Here is a 19,963-nt window from a genome sequence, read left to right on the forward strand (position 1 = left end):
AAGTTCAAGCATAGGTCCTTTTCCATCTCACTTTTTTGAACAGATATTGAAGTATTTTTTTTTTTTTTAAATGCCTTGCCCTCTCTCCTCCTACTTCAGTAAGTTTTACTGAGTAGGTCCGCTATGGAGTTACTGTGCCTGACAGAATGGGGGATAAAAGACAAATGAAGCATTGTACTTGTGTTATATGACAAAAGAGAATGATATTGATAGCTGCCCTCTATAGAGCAACCACTACACGCTGGACATTATACAGGGTAGCTTACAGATATTAGCATATTTTTATCCTCAAAGAAAATCCCATTAGCTAGATATTTTCTCCAGTTAATAGACGAAGAAACTGAAGCTCAGATTAAGTTATGAAAATTGTCAGTGATTAAGAGGTAAAAAGCCATGATTCAAATCCAGGCAGTTAGACCGTTTGTGGTCTAACCAAAAGTAAGTGTACTGAATTCATCATAGTGGCATGCACAGGCAGTCACTTAATGTGTTCTAAAAAGGCTCTATGGATGTATTTTAAAGTTACATTTTTAAACTTCAAGATATTAAAAAAAAAAAAAAAAGGGATATCAGCACCATTCCACAGAGCAAAGAGGTTCGTCTGGAGAATTACAAATAATTTCAATATCCACATCTAAAAATAATTTTAACTTTTCTAAAATCATTTCACTTATAATAAGTAAACTGTAGAAATAGTAAGATATTTTTCTGGGTAATCCTTCTAAACCCTAGATGTATCTGCAAAATCTCCAAAAATTTTGGACATACTTTAACGCTTTACAAAGTTTTAAATGATGTGTTATTTTGCAATCCTGTTTCTCAAGTTTTCTTATGGAAAGCTAAATTTTGGTACATACATAACCAAGGCAAATTATCTATGTAACAGTCTTGCATATTTAACTTTTACGGTCAATATGCCCTTAATAACTGAGATAAATTCCTGCTAAAAACTTTGTTGAAAACTGTATAATAACACTGATTATTACAATGTAATGTTCTGAAATAGGCCTGAGTTCAAGGTAATTTATAAGATTGCAGATTGGTGTAGGCACTGAATCACCTAACAAAAAATTTTCTTTCTCAACTTTGTAGCATCAAAAACTACTTCTCAGTGTAGGATTTAAATGTTTGTCAGATGAATGAGCAAATGACTAAAAACATTTGTTTAGACAAGTTTTTAGCTTGATAATTGACGAAGAATGTTTCACTCTTAAAGGAAAGAAAAAAGTGTCTTTGACAGGAGGTAATTTTTATGTTCCTAATGTACAGGCAAAATATATTTTCTGTTTTTGATATCTAAATCAGAAGGTCCAGCTAGTTGCTCAAGAGTTCTAGTCCAGGGCACTCTTTTGAAGGAAGATGTGAATTTACCTATTGGCACAAGTGCAGAAATATACTGTATATGGCTGAGATGACTAAGCTAGTGTGAAACCCTGTGAGTCAGTGCAAACTTTCAGAGGGTTGGACTCTAAGACAGAATTCAGGGTGACTTTAAAAGGAGTAGGATCTTCAAAGTTTAAAAATAACACAAGGACAGAGCTATAATTCACAACAGTTGGTTAAGGATCTACAGGAATGTAAAAAAAAAAAAAAAAAACAAACAAAAAAACAGAAAAAAACCCTTGAACCTAGTGTTTAAAAGCTTATTCCAGAGCAGCATTTTCCAAAGTATGTTCAGTGGAATGTATTTAATAGATGCAACTTGCAAAAAAGACCCACTGTGCGATAGTAAAGGATTTTTTTTTTTTTTTTTTTTTTTTTAGAGTAGTGCTAATGTGTGCTGTGAATTTCAAAGGCAGGGAAAAGAAATGAACTATTTCTCTAACTAATCTGATCGTACAACCGTTTCTCTTTGTGGAATATTCTTTAGGGTTATTATTCAATAGAACATGTTCTGAAAACTGCTCAAAAGGAATTGCAGATTCCACTTCAATGCTTGTGAAATTTGAAAATAATTCTAATCTGGAGCTCCAGAAGGAACACACCTGTGTTCTGATCATTAAAGTATGTCAATCAAGGTTCCTATTGCTGCTTAGCAGCAATATACACTCAACTGTAGGAAAGATATGCAAAAAAAAAAAAAAAAACCCAAACAAACAAAACCCAGTCTATTTGGTACTGAATTATAAACATAAAGTTATAATGTGCCCATAAAGTTATAATCTTGTATCATGGCTATTGTATGTAAGTGATGAATCACTAAATTTTACACCTAAAACCAATTTTACCATATAGGTTAACTAACTAGAATTTGAAAAAAAAATTGAAAAGATAAAAAAAAATAAAGGAATATTCAAGGGGGGAACTGTTTTCTTTAAAAAAATTTTGTTTTACATTTATTTAACTTTGAGAGAAAGAGTGCACAAGTGAGGGAGAGGCAGAAAGAGGGAGAGAGAGAATCCCAAGCAAGCTGTGCACTGTCAGTGCAGAACCCGATGTGGGGCTTGAACCCACGAACCCTGAGATTATGACCTGAGCTGAAATCAAGAGTCAGATGCTTAACCGACTGAGCCACCCAGGTGTCCCTTTTGTTACACTAACTAGAATTTAAATAAAAACTTGAAATAAAAAAAAAGATTCTATGGGGGAAATTGTTTTTGTTACACACACCCACACCCACACCCACACCCACACACACACTCCTAGAAAGGTACAATGTAATGTTGCTCTTGTCTTTTTAAAGCACCTACATGTGATGGATGCTTAATGGGTACCAGAAAGCTTTTTTGTTGGGGGCGGGGAGAGTAGGGGTTTAGATGAGGGAAAGGGAACCCTGTGATAAATATTAGCAGAAAAGCCTCAACTCTCAATTTAGTCTAACAGTTTAATGAATTTAGTTCCAAATTAGGTTAAGAAGTTGTGATGCATTTTCCCATGGACATAAGTGAAATGGTCAAAAGGCTCACTCTGGATAACAGGCTTAAAAAAAATAAAAGGTATATAATACAGATACTAAATCAGCTGGCTTAGCTTCCCACCATTATGATCTTTAAAATAATTCATTTAGTCATTCACTGAACAAAAACAGGTTATCAACCACGTCAGACACATACTAGATTGGACACTGCTATGAGAATGGATTTCATCCAACTTTGTGAGTTCAGGACACCATATACTATCTAGATATCATTTAATTTTTAATATCATTAGCTAGCTTGGTCAGTGCTTGGTACACAGAAGATATTTTACACTGAGGATAGTGGTAAAAATAATAACATCAACATTTATGGTGGTTCCATTTACTGAGTGCTTACTTTGTACTACATTCCAGTTGAGTACTTCATATAGGTGATCTCACTGAATCATTCTCACAACACTTTCGGGTGGGTATCACCCCAGGTTTAATACACTGAGATGTGAAAGACACTTGACCAAGAAAATAGTGGGGATACTACGTGAACTCCTCTGTCTGATTCCAAAGCCTTACTCTTAACTATGATGGACTAGAACTAATTAAAAGCCTCAATTTTCAGTTCTTTTTTCAGAATTCTGGATCACAGGCATCCCTCATTTCATTGCACTTCATTTTATTATTGTGTTTCACAGATACTGTGTTTTTTACAAACTGAAGGTTTGTAGGGGCGCCTGGGTGGCGCAGTCGGTTAAGCGTCCGACTTCAGCCAGGTCACGATCTCGCGGTCCATGAGTTCGAGCCCCACGTCAGGCTCTGGGCTGATGGCTCAGAGCCTGGAGCCTGTTTCTGATTCTGTGTCTCCCTCTCTCTCTGCCCCTCCCCCGTTCATGCTCTGTCTCTCTCTGTCCCCCAAAAAATAAATAAACGTTGAAAAAAAAATTTAAAAAGAGACTACAATATAGTGTAAACACAACTTTATATACATTAGGAAACCAAAATGTTCATTTGACTTGCTTTACTACATTTTCACTTTATTGCAGTGTTCTGGAACTGAACCTATATGATATTTCTGAGGTACACCTGTAATGTATTTATATATAAATAGTGAAATGCAAGCTTATTTATAGGATCTATGATATTGAGTTTCCAAAGGGGCCACTTGCAGGTTTTCCAGCAAATGGTTTCCTCTGGAACTTACTTTTGATTTACTGTGTCGTATGAGGGCAGACAGCAGTCTGTTTGACTCCCCCATCACACCAGCATGATCTTTGGCTTCACACCATTCCACCAAACGCTCCACTAATTTAACATTCTTTCCCAGTTGTTCAGCAGCTTCTGCTATAGGAAAGAAGGCAAACCACAAAAGAAACAATCACTGATAGGCAACCAACTGAAGTACCTGGCACGGACTGTAAGAGTGCAAAAGGAAACTATACATCTAAAACCACAGCACAATGATTTTATTAAGAACTGCGAATACTCCGTATCTGATGGACTGTTTAGCTTTTTCTATAAAGTGGTGGACTTTCATACAAAATACAAAAATACAATTTTATACTCTTGTGGTTCAGCCTGGTAGTCTGTTAGTACTCTGGCAAAATACAACAAAGAGTATCAGAAGGACTCTGAGGAATCAATACAGACAAAGGTTTAGAATTTAGAAATAAGTAAATAAACGTAAGTCATTCCAAGCAGTGGTTTTCATGGTTGTTTCTGTAAACAGAAAAATGATCTCCCTGTCTGCCAAACAAATTAAAAAAAATTTTGACTGTCAGTATATTGAAACATGATTCTTAAGACAAAGTAAAAATGGGTATGAAATACTAAAACATAAAAACCCTTCAGAACTGCTAATGAATCAGTGATAAACCAGGATTATATGTACAATAAAGAGATGCAATATAATTTCCATTTAAAGTCAATTATAACCAAGCATGGGGATTAATGAATGGAGCTCTAAAACCAATCTCTTTTTGCCTTTTGCCATTTATCTTTATGATTACATAATTCTCAAAGCTAAAAACAAGTCCTTTTCAACTAAGGCACACTGACTGTCATACCAAAAATGTACCTTGGGAAAGCATTTCTTTTACCTTGTGCATCTATTAACATTCTCAACGTTCCCAGAAGTTTGAACTGAACTGGGGGCATTTCGGACTTAAGGAATTTCAAAACTGCCTCGGTGACTCCAGCTGATAACATCTTTGCTTTATTTACAACTAGAGAGAGAGAGAGAGAGAGAGAGAGAGAGAGAGAGAGAGAGAGGGAGGAAAAAGAATATAGTTAAAATGGTGCTAGCATTCTTGATGATAGTCATTCAGTTCAATATACATTTATTGTCTTACTATTTTTAAGGCCCCATGTTACATTTTTCTATTTAAAGGTCACGTTGCTTTTCTGTGTATTTTAAGAATGGGACTGGGGGTGAGGGTAATTATCTTGTTTGTCTATAGGAGCATAACATACAAAATCATACATACTGGCTTTTTAAACCTAATCTCAAAACACTTAAACAATTTGAAAAGGAACTCTGACAATGTTGTCTTCTTATTTACAAAAAGCACAATTCCTCAGGCTTAATAAATGTTTCTTTTTACCTGTGTTCTTGATCCAATTGTGTTACTATAGATGTTATAGACATTAATAAGCAATATTAATCTGTTATATGAACCAAATTGATATCTTATAGATTGTATCATCATACAGTTATACTATTTTACCTAATCAGAAATTTATTTTTAGAAAGTAGAATAATAGCTTTAACTATCTCCTGTACTATTTACCATGATAATGTGATTTCATGGCTCAAAGTGTCTTTAATCCAAAGACACATTAAGGCTATTTTTAAAACTTATGTCTGCTTATATAGAAGGGGAAACCCCCCCTAAAAGTCATTCTTATGGGGACTCTCTTAAATGATGCTATTATCCTACCTCAACTGAAGATGCTTAAAAAAGCTTAACCATACAATATGATGAAAATCTAGGAGTTTACAAAAGGTAACAATATTTGAATGATCTGAACAAATACAACAATTATACCTGTATAGTCTTAGAAAACTTATTTGATATATCTCCATTTATTAGTGAGAAAAATATAAATAATTTGAAGATTTTTTTTTCTTGGTCAGGGCAGGTCCACAAATCACATAAAATAAATACCTTCCCAAAACAATAGATCTTATTTCTTACATAGTTGTTCACCATTTTTAAGTCTTACCTGGAATGGCCAGATTTCTGAGGGCACTTAATGCTGCATGCTGCACAGTTACATTTCCATCTTCTACATGTCTGTCCAGTAAATCCATAAGTTTTTCTACAATTCCATTGTCTACCATATGGATACAATTTCCATCTGAACAAAACAAAAGCATTTTTTCCTTTCCTCTTTACAAATACCTATAAATATTTTATAATAGTGATGCCTATCAATTGTCCATTATACATTAGGGAAAATGGAACTACATGAAAATAAGATGAATTCCAATACTTTCTCCCATCAGATTTATAGATTTTTTTCTTTACTGAGTGAGAAGTCATAACCAGAAAAATCTCTAGCATAGAGCCTGACAATATATTAGATGAGTAAATAGAAACCACATGCTTAAAATGTCTACCAATAATTTTCATTTATAGTCAAGTAGGCCTAAGTCCTGCCAATGTTACAGTGACAGTACTCTATATTTTGTTATCATGGCTGATGTTTATTTTTCAATGACAAAACTTTTGAAATATGTATGTATAAAGCAGAGAGAATATTATAATGAACCACTCACTACTCCACATTTACCTTCAACAATTACCAATATTTTACTATTCCTAATTACATCACTAAGGAGCGAATGATCATCCTCAGAAGTAAGGAAGTAAAAACGAAGTAAGCCATCCATTATGATATACAATTCACATTAGAATAAATTCGAGCTAAAAACAAGAAGAACCGATTTTCCTAGACACAGTATAAGTTTCTAGACTGAACAGAAGTTCCAGACTTCAGAAAGGAACATGAAGGTCTGGTGCCTTGGAAATGTTATTAAACCAAATTAAATATTCTACTCTAAACGAGAGGACTGATTGCTCATACTTAAGTTCAGCAGGCATAAAAGGATAAATAAGGCACAATAACCCTACAAATAATACTCACATTATTAAATTAAAAAATCACCAGGCGGGGCACCTAGGTGGTTCAGTTGGTTAAGCAACTGACTGCAGTCTGGGTCATGATCTCATGGTTCATGGGTTTGGGCCCCACATCAGGCACTCTGCTGTCAGCACAAAGCCCGCTTTGGATCCTCTGTTCCCCCCTCTCTTTCTTCCCCTCCCCTGTTCGTTCTCTATCTCTCAAAATAAGTAAATAAAAACTTAAAAAAACAATCACCAGGCAAGAGAGCATATCCTCCCAGGTAAGAGGATATTAGAATGGGACTCAAATTTACTGATCTCTAAAGTACAGAGTACTCAAAGAAGGACTTTACAATCACTATTCATGATCTTTAAAACACCAGGACTTAGTTAAATTGCACAAAATATGTAATTTGCTAGAAATAGCACTAAGTAGGGGTGCCTGGCTGGCTCAGCTGGTATAGCATGTGAATTTTGATCTTGGGGTAGTGAGCTCAAGCCCCATGTTGGTAAGCAGAGCTTACTTTAAAAAAACAAAAACAAAATCAAAAAAACACTAAGTATTTCGTATCTCAAAAAAATTAAGGTAGCAGTACACTTCATACTAACTTCTGAAATGTTCGTTTTAGTACATGTAACGGTGAACAAAAACAAAAACAAAAACAAAATAGAACATCTGATTTAAAAAGGATAATATGAGATGCTTACCATTTCTGGCAAAATTTGCAATGGCCAGTGCTCCAGCAAGCTGTAGCTGGTGGTTATTTGATGGAATCCAGGACAGCACCCTTTGAAACACATTACCTTTTCCTCCTTCAAATAATTTCTGCATGGATTCATCTGGAAGTAAATGAAACAAATAGATAAAAGGAAAAGCATATAGAGCAACAAATCCATATTCCTAAATGAATATCCAACTGGATAACTATATACTTCAGAAATGATATTTCATAAAAGGACAAGTAATGACTCTTTTTATAAAAGAGTTTAGGATTTTTCTAGTCTAAGTCCCAAGTAGCCCTCTAGCTTTTAGTGCCACAGTTGTCCTATGACAGCTCTTTGAATATTGTAAGATAGTGAAAACTCCTCTTTTCCAGGTTCACTATCTCTAGTTCTCTTCATGATGTGTTTAAGGTTTCAAATCATCACACCAGGATTAAATGAGGCAGGAAAATGAGAAAATGCCTAATATATATAGTGTTCACAAAAGAGACAATACATTAAAAAAAATCTAATAATCATGTTCTTAGGTTGACTTAAATTATAACTCACCTCCAAGAAGTAATAAAACCATTAGATCTGAAGCAGTTTTGAGCTCAGCAATATCCTCCTCTTTTTCACTATCCACTTTCTCCTGAACAATCTCTAGTAGACATTCTACCAGCCCTGCTTCCACCAGCTGTAGTTTAATAGCATCTAAAAAATAATGTGAACAAAATAACCAAAACTTGAGATGAAACAGAAGTTCTGGTATAAGCAACCTATTATGAAGACTTATAAGAAATCAAGAAAATGCATGATTACATAATACATGTCTGAAGATTTGAGTTTCAAAAGGAACTATCTGACAGTGCAGCTTATATACACAAAAGTTTTATTTCAATTTTCTTTTTTACTTGACATTAGGGCACTTTTTGCAATGTCTGCAGCACCTAAACAGATTGATTCTCAGCTTTGAAGGAAAGTAATAGCACTCCACTGTTATTGTAGATATTATGCTCATGTTTTAAAAAGGTAATACTATTAAATACACTGTTTAAAATAAAACACATACGCTGTTATATAAAGTAAAAATATACTCACTAATGGCATGTGAATAGAAAGTTATTGAAAAGTAAAGAGCTATTAGTAAATTTCAAACTATACCATACATATATATTTGGATTCATACTTGTATAGATGTTATTTTTCTAATTTTTAAAATGTTTATTTATTTATTTTTTTTGAGAGAGACAGAGTGTGAGTGGGGGAGGGGAAGAGAGAGAGGGAGACTCAGAACCTGAAGCAGGCTGCAGGCTCTGAGCTGTCAGCACAGAGCCCTACATGGAGCTCAAACCCACGAACCATGAGATCATGACCTGAGCTGAAGTCGGACGCTCTACAGACTGAGACACCTAGGTGCCCCTAGATGTTATTTTTCTAAGGCAGTTAATAAATCTGTAACTTTCTGAACTTTAAAAGCCATGTTTTGAAAAAGGACTTCAGGTTTTCGTTAATTTCAAGTTTGCTTGGGTGATGGATCTTTGGTGGTTCATTAGACTATATTCTCACTACATCTGAATAGGTTTTAAAATTTCCGTAATAAAAGTTGAAAGAAAAAAATAACTTTTGAGCTTTCTGATAACCAACAGTGTGAAGGTATTTTAACAGAAAAATTTACATCCCAATTATATTGTTAAAAACTCTCTTCATAGTAAGTTCTACTCTTATCAAATTGTTTGCACCCCTAATAACTTTTTTTTATTATAGAACTTAATTGCAGGTTTTATATTCATATCCATATCTGTCTCCCTCATTAGAGTAGACCTACCTCTTTCATCTTTGTATTTTAACCTAAACTGGTCTACCTAAATGCTCTGGGTATATTTATACAGCTTACAATAAATGTAGATGAACTGACCTTAGAAACTTGCTACATAGAAATTTTTAAACTTAAAGTTTATTTTTCAGTTGGATTTTATTTTAGCCATTGGTTTCCCTAAGCTGTATATGTGCACATACACAGCAATGGCAGCTTCAGGTTATTATTATTTGGGAGAAACAAAGACCTTTTTTACACTTGACATTTTGTTTTGGGCAATTTTAAGATATAAAATTTAGGTTTCATTTCCCCCTAACACCAGGATCACTGATAATCTTTAGAATATTATCCCCAGAATACACAGAATATTCAAACTGGAATATTTTTTTAAAAGGTACACTTGTACTGTGCTATGCTGAAAGTAGGGCGTTTCCTTGGTTACAGAATGCTAGGGCTAGAAATGTGTGGTGACTAGAATCAAAGCCATGTTAAAAAAAAAAAAAAAAACCTTAAAATTCCTAAAAACCTTGAATTATACAAATCCCAATTTAAATGTCTCCTTTGCACATAAGGAAAACCAAGGGTGATATACTAAGGATAGTCCAGAAACAAGTTTTCAAAGGTATCATTCAATTTGCTGCACGATTATAAGATAGAAGGGAAGATAGTAAAGGAGAAAACATATAAGAAAAACTTTGTTATTTTGACATATTACAAGAAAGGTTACAGGTAATTCTATGGCATAAAATTGACTGAAGGTCACCATAAAAATTTCATTTGGCCAAACCACCAAATGAGATGAAAAACAACTTTCTGCCTAAAGAATAAGATCGAAGGCATTTAGAAAATTTTAAATCCGTCAAGATTAAAATTTATCGATCTCTCCTCTCACAGTTTGACTTTAATCATATACATGTATATGTGGGAGGCTTCAATAGCCTTATTAAGGAAGATCAGCAAGGCAGTCTGCCAAAGCAGACAGCCCAGCACCATTTATTAACACCATTCTGCCTAAGGACCATCTATCTTTATAACTACTATTTGCATATGTATGTATGTATATAATATGTATCTATGTAGGTATATATATATATTTTAAAATCTTTTCTAAATGGTGAAAAAAGCCACAAATGCAGAAAAGTGCATAATATGCATATTAGCTTAATTATTATTAAGCAAATTACCATGCAGCTACTACCTAGATCAAGAAATTCATTGCCAACATCCCAGGAAGCCCCTCTGTGCATTCCCTTTTCCTATCACATATTCTTCCCTCCAGCCCTCTAAATACTTGATTTTTATGGTAATCATAGTCATACTTTTCCTTATTGTTTTATCAAATGGGCATTCCTAAAAACCAGTTTAATTTTACCTTTTTTTGAACTTTATATAAGTGGAATCTTACAATACATATTTTTCAGTGTTGGCTTTTCCCTTTCAATGTTTATAAGATTCATCTATACTACTGGTTATAGTTGTCTTCATTCCTTTTTGTAAGTATATATTTTTCCATTATATGAATATACCATTATTTATTCTACTGTTAATGGATAGGAGTTGTTTCTAATTTTTCATTATTATAAATAGTGCTAAGAACATTCCTGTAATGGCTTCTGGTGCACATGTGCATGTTTCTGGGTACACTTTAAGAGCAAAATTGTTGGATCACACAGAATACAATCTCCAACTCAACAGATATGGTTTTCCAAATTGTACCAATGTACACACCCACCAGCATGTAGTGAGTTTCCACTACTCCATAACCTCATCAACATTTGATATTATTATACTTTCCAGTAGATACATGGTAGTATTTTATTGTGATTTTATTTTGTATCTCAGTTATTAATGAGTTAAGCATATTTTCATGTTTATTAGCCATTTGGATTTTATCTTTTGTCTAGTGCCTATTTAAATTTTTTATGCATTTTCCCACTGGAATTTCTACATTTTTCTTAATGATTTGTGGGAGTTTTTATATATTTACACACTCTTTTGATTATATGTGTCATAAATATCTTCTCACACACTGTCTTGCTTTTGACTCTTAACGGTGTTTTTTTGGTGTCTTTCATTTTCATTATTAGAAAGTTTTAGCCAAATTTATCAATCTTTTCCTTTATGCTTGAGATTGTTGTGACCTAATAAAACTATACTCCAAGGCCATGATGATATTCTTCTATCTTCTATTTTTTAAGGTATGCTTTCTGGTTTTAACTTTTCCATTTCGCTTAATAATCTATCTGAATACCTTTTTTTAGTACAGTATGAAATGGGAGTTTATATACGTGTCTTCAAATGATTTGTCCCCCCATATTCCCAGCATTGTTTATTGAAAAGACTGTTCTTTCCACGCTGTTTTGCAGTGACAACTTTTCTTCCTCCTAATAAAATAAGCACCTATTAATGCATCCATTTGTTTCTGGGGTATCCTGTTTTACTGGTCTTCTCATTCAGCCTAGCACCAATACCACACTGCCTTTTAATTATTATAGTTTTATCAGAATAAAGTTTTATTATTGTTATGCAGTAAAACCAGTTTTGCTACTTTGTTCTCTTTCAGTGTCTTGGCTATACCTGGTCTTCTGAGATTTGGTTAGAATTCCATTGAGTCTACAGATCAATATGGGGAGATATAATACTTTTACAACATATCATCTCTTGATGCTTTTCTACAGTTTTCTACAAGAGACCCTGCACATCTTTTATTAGTCCATTCTTAAAGTATTTTGTTTTTTATGCTTTATAAATAATATATTTCTTAAAAATGCATTTTGTAACTATTTTTTGGCTGATTTATAGGAATAAAATGTTTTTGATTTTTTTGTTTGCTTATGTTTTGCTTTGGCTAGCAACATAACTCATTCTAAATTTTTTTTTTTAATGTTTGTTTATTTTTGACAGAGAGACAGAGCATGAGTTGGGGAGGGGCAGAGAGAGAGGGAGACAGAGAATCTGAAGCAGGCTCCAGGCTCTGAACTGTTAGCACAGAGCCCCATCCAGGGCTCGAACTCATGGACCATGAGATCATGACCTGAGCTGAAGTTGGCCGCTCAACCAACTGAGCCACCCAGGCACCCCAACATAACTCATCCTAATTAAAAAACTCACCTATAGATTCTTTTGAATTTTTGACATATATAACCATATCATCTATGAATAAGGAGGTATATGTTATTTATTTGTTTGATGTCTTTCCTGTATCTTTTCTCTACTGCACTGTTTAGTTCCCATAAGACAATAATAAACAGAAGTAGGAATGATTTTTCTTATTCATGAACTCAAGGGAAATGCTTTTTGTTTCACCATTGAGTATGATACTTTCTGTAGGCTTCTGATATATATCCTTCTCACTCTCTTTTAGTGCTGGCTTGCAAAGAGTTTTTTAAAATCATGAATGGATAGTTAATCTTATCAGATGCTTTCTTTTCTGAAGATCATTTGATTTCTCTTTTAACAAGTTTTAATACAAATTATATTCATTGCATTTTGAATATTAAACTGCTTTGTATTTTCAGAATAAATCCATTTTGCTATAATGATTAATTTTGAATATATTATTAGATTTGGCTTGCTAAAATTTGAAGGGAAATTTTAGATCTCTGTTCATGGTGAGACTGGCCTTTATTCTTATAAATGGTGTCTGTTGGTATTTGGTATAAGATCTGTATAGTGAGATCTCCTTTTTCATTCTTGATTTTGGTTATCTATGCCTTTTCTCGCTCTCTCTCCTTTTTCTTTTTTTTTTCCCTTGATTAATCCTAGCAGGGATTTACCAGTTTTATTTAGTCTTTCAGACTGAATTTTAGTGATTATACACCGATATTGCATTATGAATTTTCTATTTTATTAATTTCAGCTCTTCAGATTTCTTTCCAAGTATGACTTTACCTACATAAGATTTAAAATATAGCATTGCTTTCATTATTAGAAAATTTTCTAATTTCCAACATGATTCTTCTTTGACCTCTGAGGTATTCGAAGTATATTGTTAAATATGTAAGTATAAATGGATTTCCTAGTTATCTTTTTATTATTAGACAATTCACTTAAGTCAGAGAATATACTCCATAAGGTTGCAATCCTTTGAAATTTGTTAAAACTTTTTCATAACTATGCATGTTTTATATATTTCATGTGTATTTGAAAAGAAAGGGCCCTGCAGCTGGGTGCAGTACTCTATAATACATCCATTAAATCAATTTTCTTAATCATGTTGTTCACATTTTCTATATCCTTGTTGTTTTTCTTAATCTGCTTGTAGTATAAATTACTCAGAGGCATTAAAAGCTCCCATGATATTTATGAATTTTTCTATTTCTCTTCATAGTTCTGAGTATTTTGCCTTCATATGTTTTGGGGTAATGTATATTTATTATAGCTCACAGTTGAATTAAACTTTCATCACCATAAGTCACCTTATCTCTATTGAGTCTTTTAATCTTAAATTCTATTTACGATTAAATATTACTATCTCAGCCTTCTTTAAGTTTGAATGATTTTTTAAATCCTTTTATTCTAAATCTTTTAAATCTCCTTATATTTAACAAGTGGGTTGTTTGTTTTAAAAAGTATAGTTGATTTTTAAAAAAAATTTTTTTTAATTAAAAAAAAGTTTTATTTATTTATTTGAGAGAGAGAAAGAGCAAGTAGGGGAGAGGCAGAGAGAGAAGGAAATAAAGAGAATCCCAAACAGGCTTCGTGCTGCCAGTGCAGAACCCGACACAAGCTCGAACCCGCAAACCGTTAGATCATAACTTGAGCTGAAATCAAGAGTTGGATGCTCCACTGACTGAACCACCAAGACATCCCAAAAGTATAGTTGATTGTTAAAATTCAGCTGACAACTGGTCTTTTAATTAAACATTTAGGTCAAGTACGTTTAATGTAATTACTGTAATACTGTGTCTTAAATCTAATATGTTTTTTATGCTGTATTTGTAACCCCTGTTCTATGTTCCTTTTTCTCTCCTCTTTTCTGTTATTGAAGGTGTATTGATTGAAGGTGTATTTAAAGAAACAATCTTTCCAGGGCGCCTGGGTGATTCAGTCAGTTACACATCTGGCTTTGGCTCAGGTCATGATCTCACAGCTCCTGAGTTCAAGCCCCCAGTCAGGCTCTGTGCTGACAGCTCAGAGCATTGAGCCTGCTTCAGGTACTGTGTCTCCCTCTTTCTCTGTCCTTCCCCCACTCGTGCTCTGTCTCTCTCTCAAAAATAAATAAACATTAGGGGTGCCTGGGTGGCTTAGTGGTTAGGCGTCTGACTTCGGCTCAGATCATGATCTCACAGTTCGGGAGTTCAAGCCCCGTGTAGGGCTCTGTGCTGACAGCTCAGAGCCTGGAGCCTGCTTCAGATTCTGTGTCTCCCTCCCCTCAGCTCCTCCCCTGCTCACGCTCTGTCTCTCTCTCCAAAAATAAATAAAGATTAAAAATTTTTTTTTTTAATAAAGATAAAAAAAATCTTCCCATAAATCCTTCCATTAGTTTGGCAGTTACATGTTGTTTTTAAAAATTATTTTAGTAATCACCTTAAAAGTCAGTGGTGAACTTTCTCAGTTTTTACTCTGAAAATATCTTTATTTTGCCTTTAGTTTTGAAGGATGCTTTCATTGGGTTTAGAATTCTAGGTTGGCATTTATTTATTTATTTTTTCATCACATAGAAGATGTTTCATTGTCATCTGACTTTCATTGTTGTGCTGGAAGATTAACAATCAGTCAAACTATCACCTCTTTTAGGATAATCTATTATTTTCCTGGCTACTTTTAAGATTTTTGTCATTAGTTTCCTATAGTTTGAGTATAAAAAAAATGTATATTTCTTTTTATCAGGTTTTAGATTCATTTGAGTTTTTGAATCTTTGTTATCTTTCACAATTTCTGGTAAATTCTATGCCAAAATTAAAAAAAAAATATTGCCTCTGCTTCCCCCCTTGCACTTTCTGGAACTCCAAACAATGTATATGAGACCTTCTCACTGTATCCTCTGTACTTCTTATTCTCTTTTTTATGTATGCTGATTATTTTCTCTTTATACTTCATTGTGGATTTCCTTCCAGTCTATCTTCCAGTTCACTGGTTCTCTAAAACAACTATATTTAATCTGCTGTTAAACGCATCCATTAGGTTCTTATTTGGGGCTGTATTGTTCCAATTCAGGAATTTCTAATTGTTTCTTTTTCAAGTCTGCTATGTTACCTTTTATAGTTTTTAGTTTCCTTCTAAATGTTTCAAGCTTGCCTTTAACTCTCTGAACATAATAAGCATACCTGTGAATCACTGTCTAATAATTTCAATATCTGGAGATTTGCTGTGGTTGCCTGTTCTTTGTGCTGGTTCTTGCTTACAATATCTTGTCTCCTCATGTATCTGGTCCTCTCTGATTATGTGCTAGACACTGTATCTGAAAAATTATATGGGATGTTTTGTTTACTCTGGTTCACTCTTATTCCAATGGTGTATCCCTTAAGATTTTTTAATGCAAAGATGGGAATAGTTTACCAGTGTCTACACTGTCCCTTTGCCCTGCAAGGTTACATAAGTGGAGTTCAGCCTCTCTGGTGCCTTTTCCAGATGGGCACAAAAATGTGTAAGCTACAGAACGATGTTTAGCAAGACTTTAAAATCAAAGGAACTTGGTAAGTAGCTTTGGCCAATGTAGATATAATCGAGTAGATAATGTAGCTAAAGTTATGGACACCCAAAATAAAACTTAACACATCATTAATAAAGCAAAGAAGGGCTTTGAGTTAAATATCTGAAATTCAATAATATCAGGAAGAATGGAAAGCATACATGATAAATAATCAAGAGGTGCATTTAATTTCTCACCATTTTCTGCCAATGGAGCAAGGACTTCAAAAATCATTTCCCTTTTATCATGTTCTATTTGTTTCTTGAAGAGTTTTACCAGTTCTTCAGCAATGTTTGTACTGGCAAACTGTTCTTTACTTGACTCTGCAAAAAAGGAGAGGGACATATAGAGTAAGCAAATAAAATTTAAACACAGTAACTGTATTCTATTACTTTCAATACATGCTCATTTTGTACCATTACTGATAAATACAAATACTTTTCAAATACAGGAACTATCAGATACAGTTTAAATGCTCTTGAAAAGGAAAAATGTCATTAAAGAAAACGTTCTAACCCAGTTTTATTCAAGGCTGTAAAAAAATGTTCACCAGCATAACATATAGGTGTAACCATAGCAACAATTAAATTACTAAGTTATAAATTCATAGTTTCAAGGCTTTTAGCCAAAGAAGAAAAATTACTCTTAATAGACTGCATTTTTACATGGCTGAAGTAAAGGTGACTTATTATTACCCTCAGATCATTAAAGTGGTATGCTCTTGCACTGGCATGATATGCCTACTATTAAAGGTCAATGCTTCACATGTGCTTGGGGTCTCAGTCCCGCTTGCCTCTTTAGCATCTTCAATCTCTCTTTACTCTATAGCCTCATCATCTGCAATTAAATATGCTCTAATATTTCTTATACAAAAAAAGCAATATTAAAAACAACTTTCTTCTACTTCACTGTTCTTCAACTACCATCCAATCTCTGTTCACTTTCACAAACAAGTTCCTTGATAGCACTGTCTACATACACTGTCTCTACCTTCTCAACTCACATGCATTCTTCAACCCACTTCAAACTAGTTTTGGCCTACATCCACCCTCGGTAGTTTCAAACTTGCTCCTCCTTTTCCACCAGACTCTATAAATTCCATTTCCTTGGGACTTGATCCTTTTTTTTCTTACCTTATTTTGGTTGTTACTCTCATCTCAGAAAATCTAATTCCCTTCCATAGCATCAAAACTGCTCCTCTATGTTGATAGTTATACAGTCACATCTCTAGCCCTCTTCTGTGCCTCAAGCTATTTATTTAACTGGTCACTTGACATCTCCATTTGAATACTCCTCCCTGTAGCATCCAAACTCCATGTCTAAAAAGGACTTCTGGTATTACCTGAAATCTGTCTTCTTCTAGACTTCCTTTACTTAGTAAATGAACAGTTTATCTATCCATCTATGCAGGCAGAAATCTAGGAGTCATTGCTCACTTGTTCTCATTTAATTCTACATCCAATGAATTACCAAAGTGTACCAATCTACCCCCAAAATACAACAGTAATCCATTCCATTTCTTTCCAATTATCTTCTTAATTTGCTTTGCTGCTTCAGAGTTCCCAATAATTTATCCAGAATTTTCAGAGAATTCTGACCAAATCCAATATAGATTTGCTTCTGTTTTGGGGGCACAGCTGACATCCTAGAATTTATTTTTTATCATTATCTTGATACTTTCTTCTCCTCTGTTACCTACATCCTTTTGCTTTCACTTGTTTTGATTTGATAGAAGCATCCTATAGCAGCTTCCTAAGAGAACTACTATAATAATATATATAGGAGGTAAATATTTTGAAATCTTGACTGTCTGAAAATGCTTTATCCCACCCAGAGTTTATGCCTCTAATTTAAATTAGTCCCTCACCTTATTCCATTACTTTCTGATACAAGAAATTATGACAATTTATAATTATATGCTTGTTTGTAAATTTGTTTAAAAAAACAAATTTCCATGGCTCCTGGGTGACTCAGTTGGTTAAACTTCCGACTTGATTTTGGCTGTCATGATCTCATGGTTCATGACATGCTGATAGCATGGAGTCTGCTTGGAATTTTCTCTCTCCCCTTCTCTCTTTGCCACCCCCCGCCAAATAAATAAACTTTAAAAAATAAAAATAAATAAAAAATAAATTTCCATCTCACCCTTGAGTATAAGCTAAAGTATAATAATAAGCTCCTTGAGGGCAGGAACAGTGCAGATTAACAACCACAAACACCGTATACAGTATAATGCCCAGTACCTAAGAACACTTGATTGAATGAATGTGTGACTGACTGAACAGTTAAATAAATACAGGAGTGAGGTTCTACTCTCTAGTTTCAGGTAAATATCCATTGATACCAAATAAAAAAGTTTGCAAATTCAAACTTTAAAAGAAAGGAGAAAAACAAATCTTAATATGGCTTAACAGTTTTGATTTGTTCTCTTGTTACACTGCTTTTGACACCAGATCGATGCCAAAATGATGAAAATCCACTCCAAAACTTGAATGATTCCTTAATGCCATAAAAAAGAAGTAGGAGTGGAGTATGGATTGTCTTTTCCAATAAGCTACCTAAACCCTCAGAGATCATATTCTATAAATGTGAGCAGCCTTAGTCTAAAAAGTTACTTTGATATAAATAGGGATGACTTAAGTCCTGAACACTGTTGGTTGCTCCTTTGCTTCAGACAATACTTCAAATGAGAAGAATTTCAGAAACATAAAATCAGGGGTGAATCAGAAAGACATTAATATTTATCTAGTTATGTGCTCTCACTCTTTTTAAAAATGATAGTGTTAGTGTTCTTTTTTGCTATCCATATTCTATTCCTCCAAGTATTTCTCATAGTATTTTATTTTCCCTAGAATTACTTTTACTTACCCTGGGATTATTTTTTTCATTTGCTTAGTTTTCTATGTAGTTATCATTAATTCAACTCCAAACTTTCCATCAGTTGTCTAGTACTTATCATTAAACTCCAAATTGCCCATCAGTTATCTGATCTTCTCTTACTAAGCTTATTTAAGTATTTAATCAATTTCATCTCCTCCAAGAATTACCCCAATCTTGAGTCTAGCCTTTTGACTTGTTCCAATCTGGACTGGTTGCTCTTTGAAAACAGGCCATTTAGGGCTCTCGTGTCACCACACTAGTAGGAATTTTTGTTTTCTTGTTGGATCCCTTGTTTTCTGATTCCTATGTAGTCTTCTTTGTTAATTTAAATCCCTTCTTTTGGTGGAACACATTTTCAGTGGCTTCCAGAGGAAAAGTATGTAGGATACTGATTTTCTGAGATGTTCATGTTTGATAATGTCTTTATTATAACTTCACACTTGATTGACAGTTTGATTGGGTATAGAATTCTATATTGGAACTAATTTCCCCTCAAAATTTGAAGGCAGTACTCTATTTTCTTCTGATGGCCAGTGTTTTGAGATATCTGATGTCAACTGATTTACAGTCTTTTGTGTGTAACTTTTTTCTAAGTTTGTAAGATGTTCTTTGTCCCATTTTAAAGTTTATTTATCTTTGCGAGAAAGAGAGGGAGAGAGAGAGAGAGAGAGAGAGAATGAGAATCAATAGGGGAGAGGCAGAGAGGGATAGGATCCTAAGCGGGCTTTGTGTTGTCAGCATGAAGCCCAGCGTGAAGCTTGATCACGAATTGTGAAATCATGACCTGAATTGAAATCAAGAGTTGGCTGCTTAACCGACTGAGTCACCCAGGTGCCCCTGTCCCATTTTAAAATTTCACATTGATGGGCCATGATATGGGTCTATTTTTATCCATTAGGCTAGGCATTTGACAGACCCTTCTAATCATAGAAAATTATGTACATTAGTTCTGT

The 19,963-nt window shown here is 34.0% G+C and overlaps 1 protein-coding gene across 5 annotated transcripts in view; it reads right to left on the reverse strand.

Moving 5' to 3' along the window:
* Positions 1-19,963, reverse strand: part of RAP1GDS1 (Rap1 GTPase-GDP dissociation stimulator 1) — a 179,035-nt gene that overhangs the window by 19,119 nt on the left and 139,953 nt on the right. For 4 of the 5 annotated variants that reach the window (XM_030313403.2, XM_030313401.1, XM_030313405.1 and 1 more), the window contains 6 exons: positions 16,328-16,453; positions 8,248-8,391; positions 7,684-7,815; positions 6,074-6,208; positions 4,948-5,073; positions 4,053-4,192 (listed from right to left, as the gene is read on the reverse strand). In XM_030313403.2, the coding sequence (XP_030169263.1) occupies positions 4,053-4,192; positions 4,948-5,073; positions 6,074-6,208; positions 7,684-7,815; positions 8,248-8,391; positions 16,328-16,453 (803 nt within the window). The remainder of the gene's footprint in view (positions 1-4,052; positions 4,193-4,947; positions 5,074-6,073; positions 6,209-7,683; positions 7,816-8,247; positions 8,392-16,327; positions 16,454-19,963) is intronic. The other variant, XM_030313402.2, reaches the window with a different exon arrangement.

The sequence above is a fragment of the Lynx canadensis genome, chromosome B1 (assembly GCF_007474595.2).
Source record: "Lynx canadensis isolate LIC74 chromosome B1, mLynCan4.pri.v2, whole genome shotgun sequence".
Lineage (NCBI taxonomy): Eukaryota > Metazoa > Chordata > Mammalia > Carnivora > Felidae > Lynx > Lynx canadensis.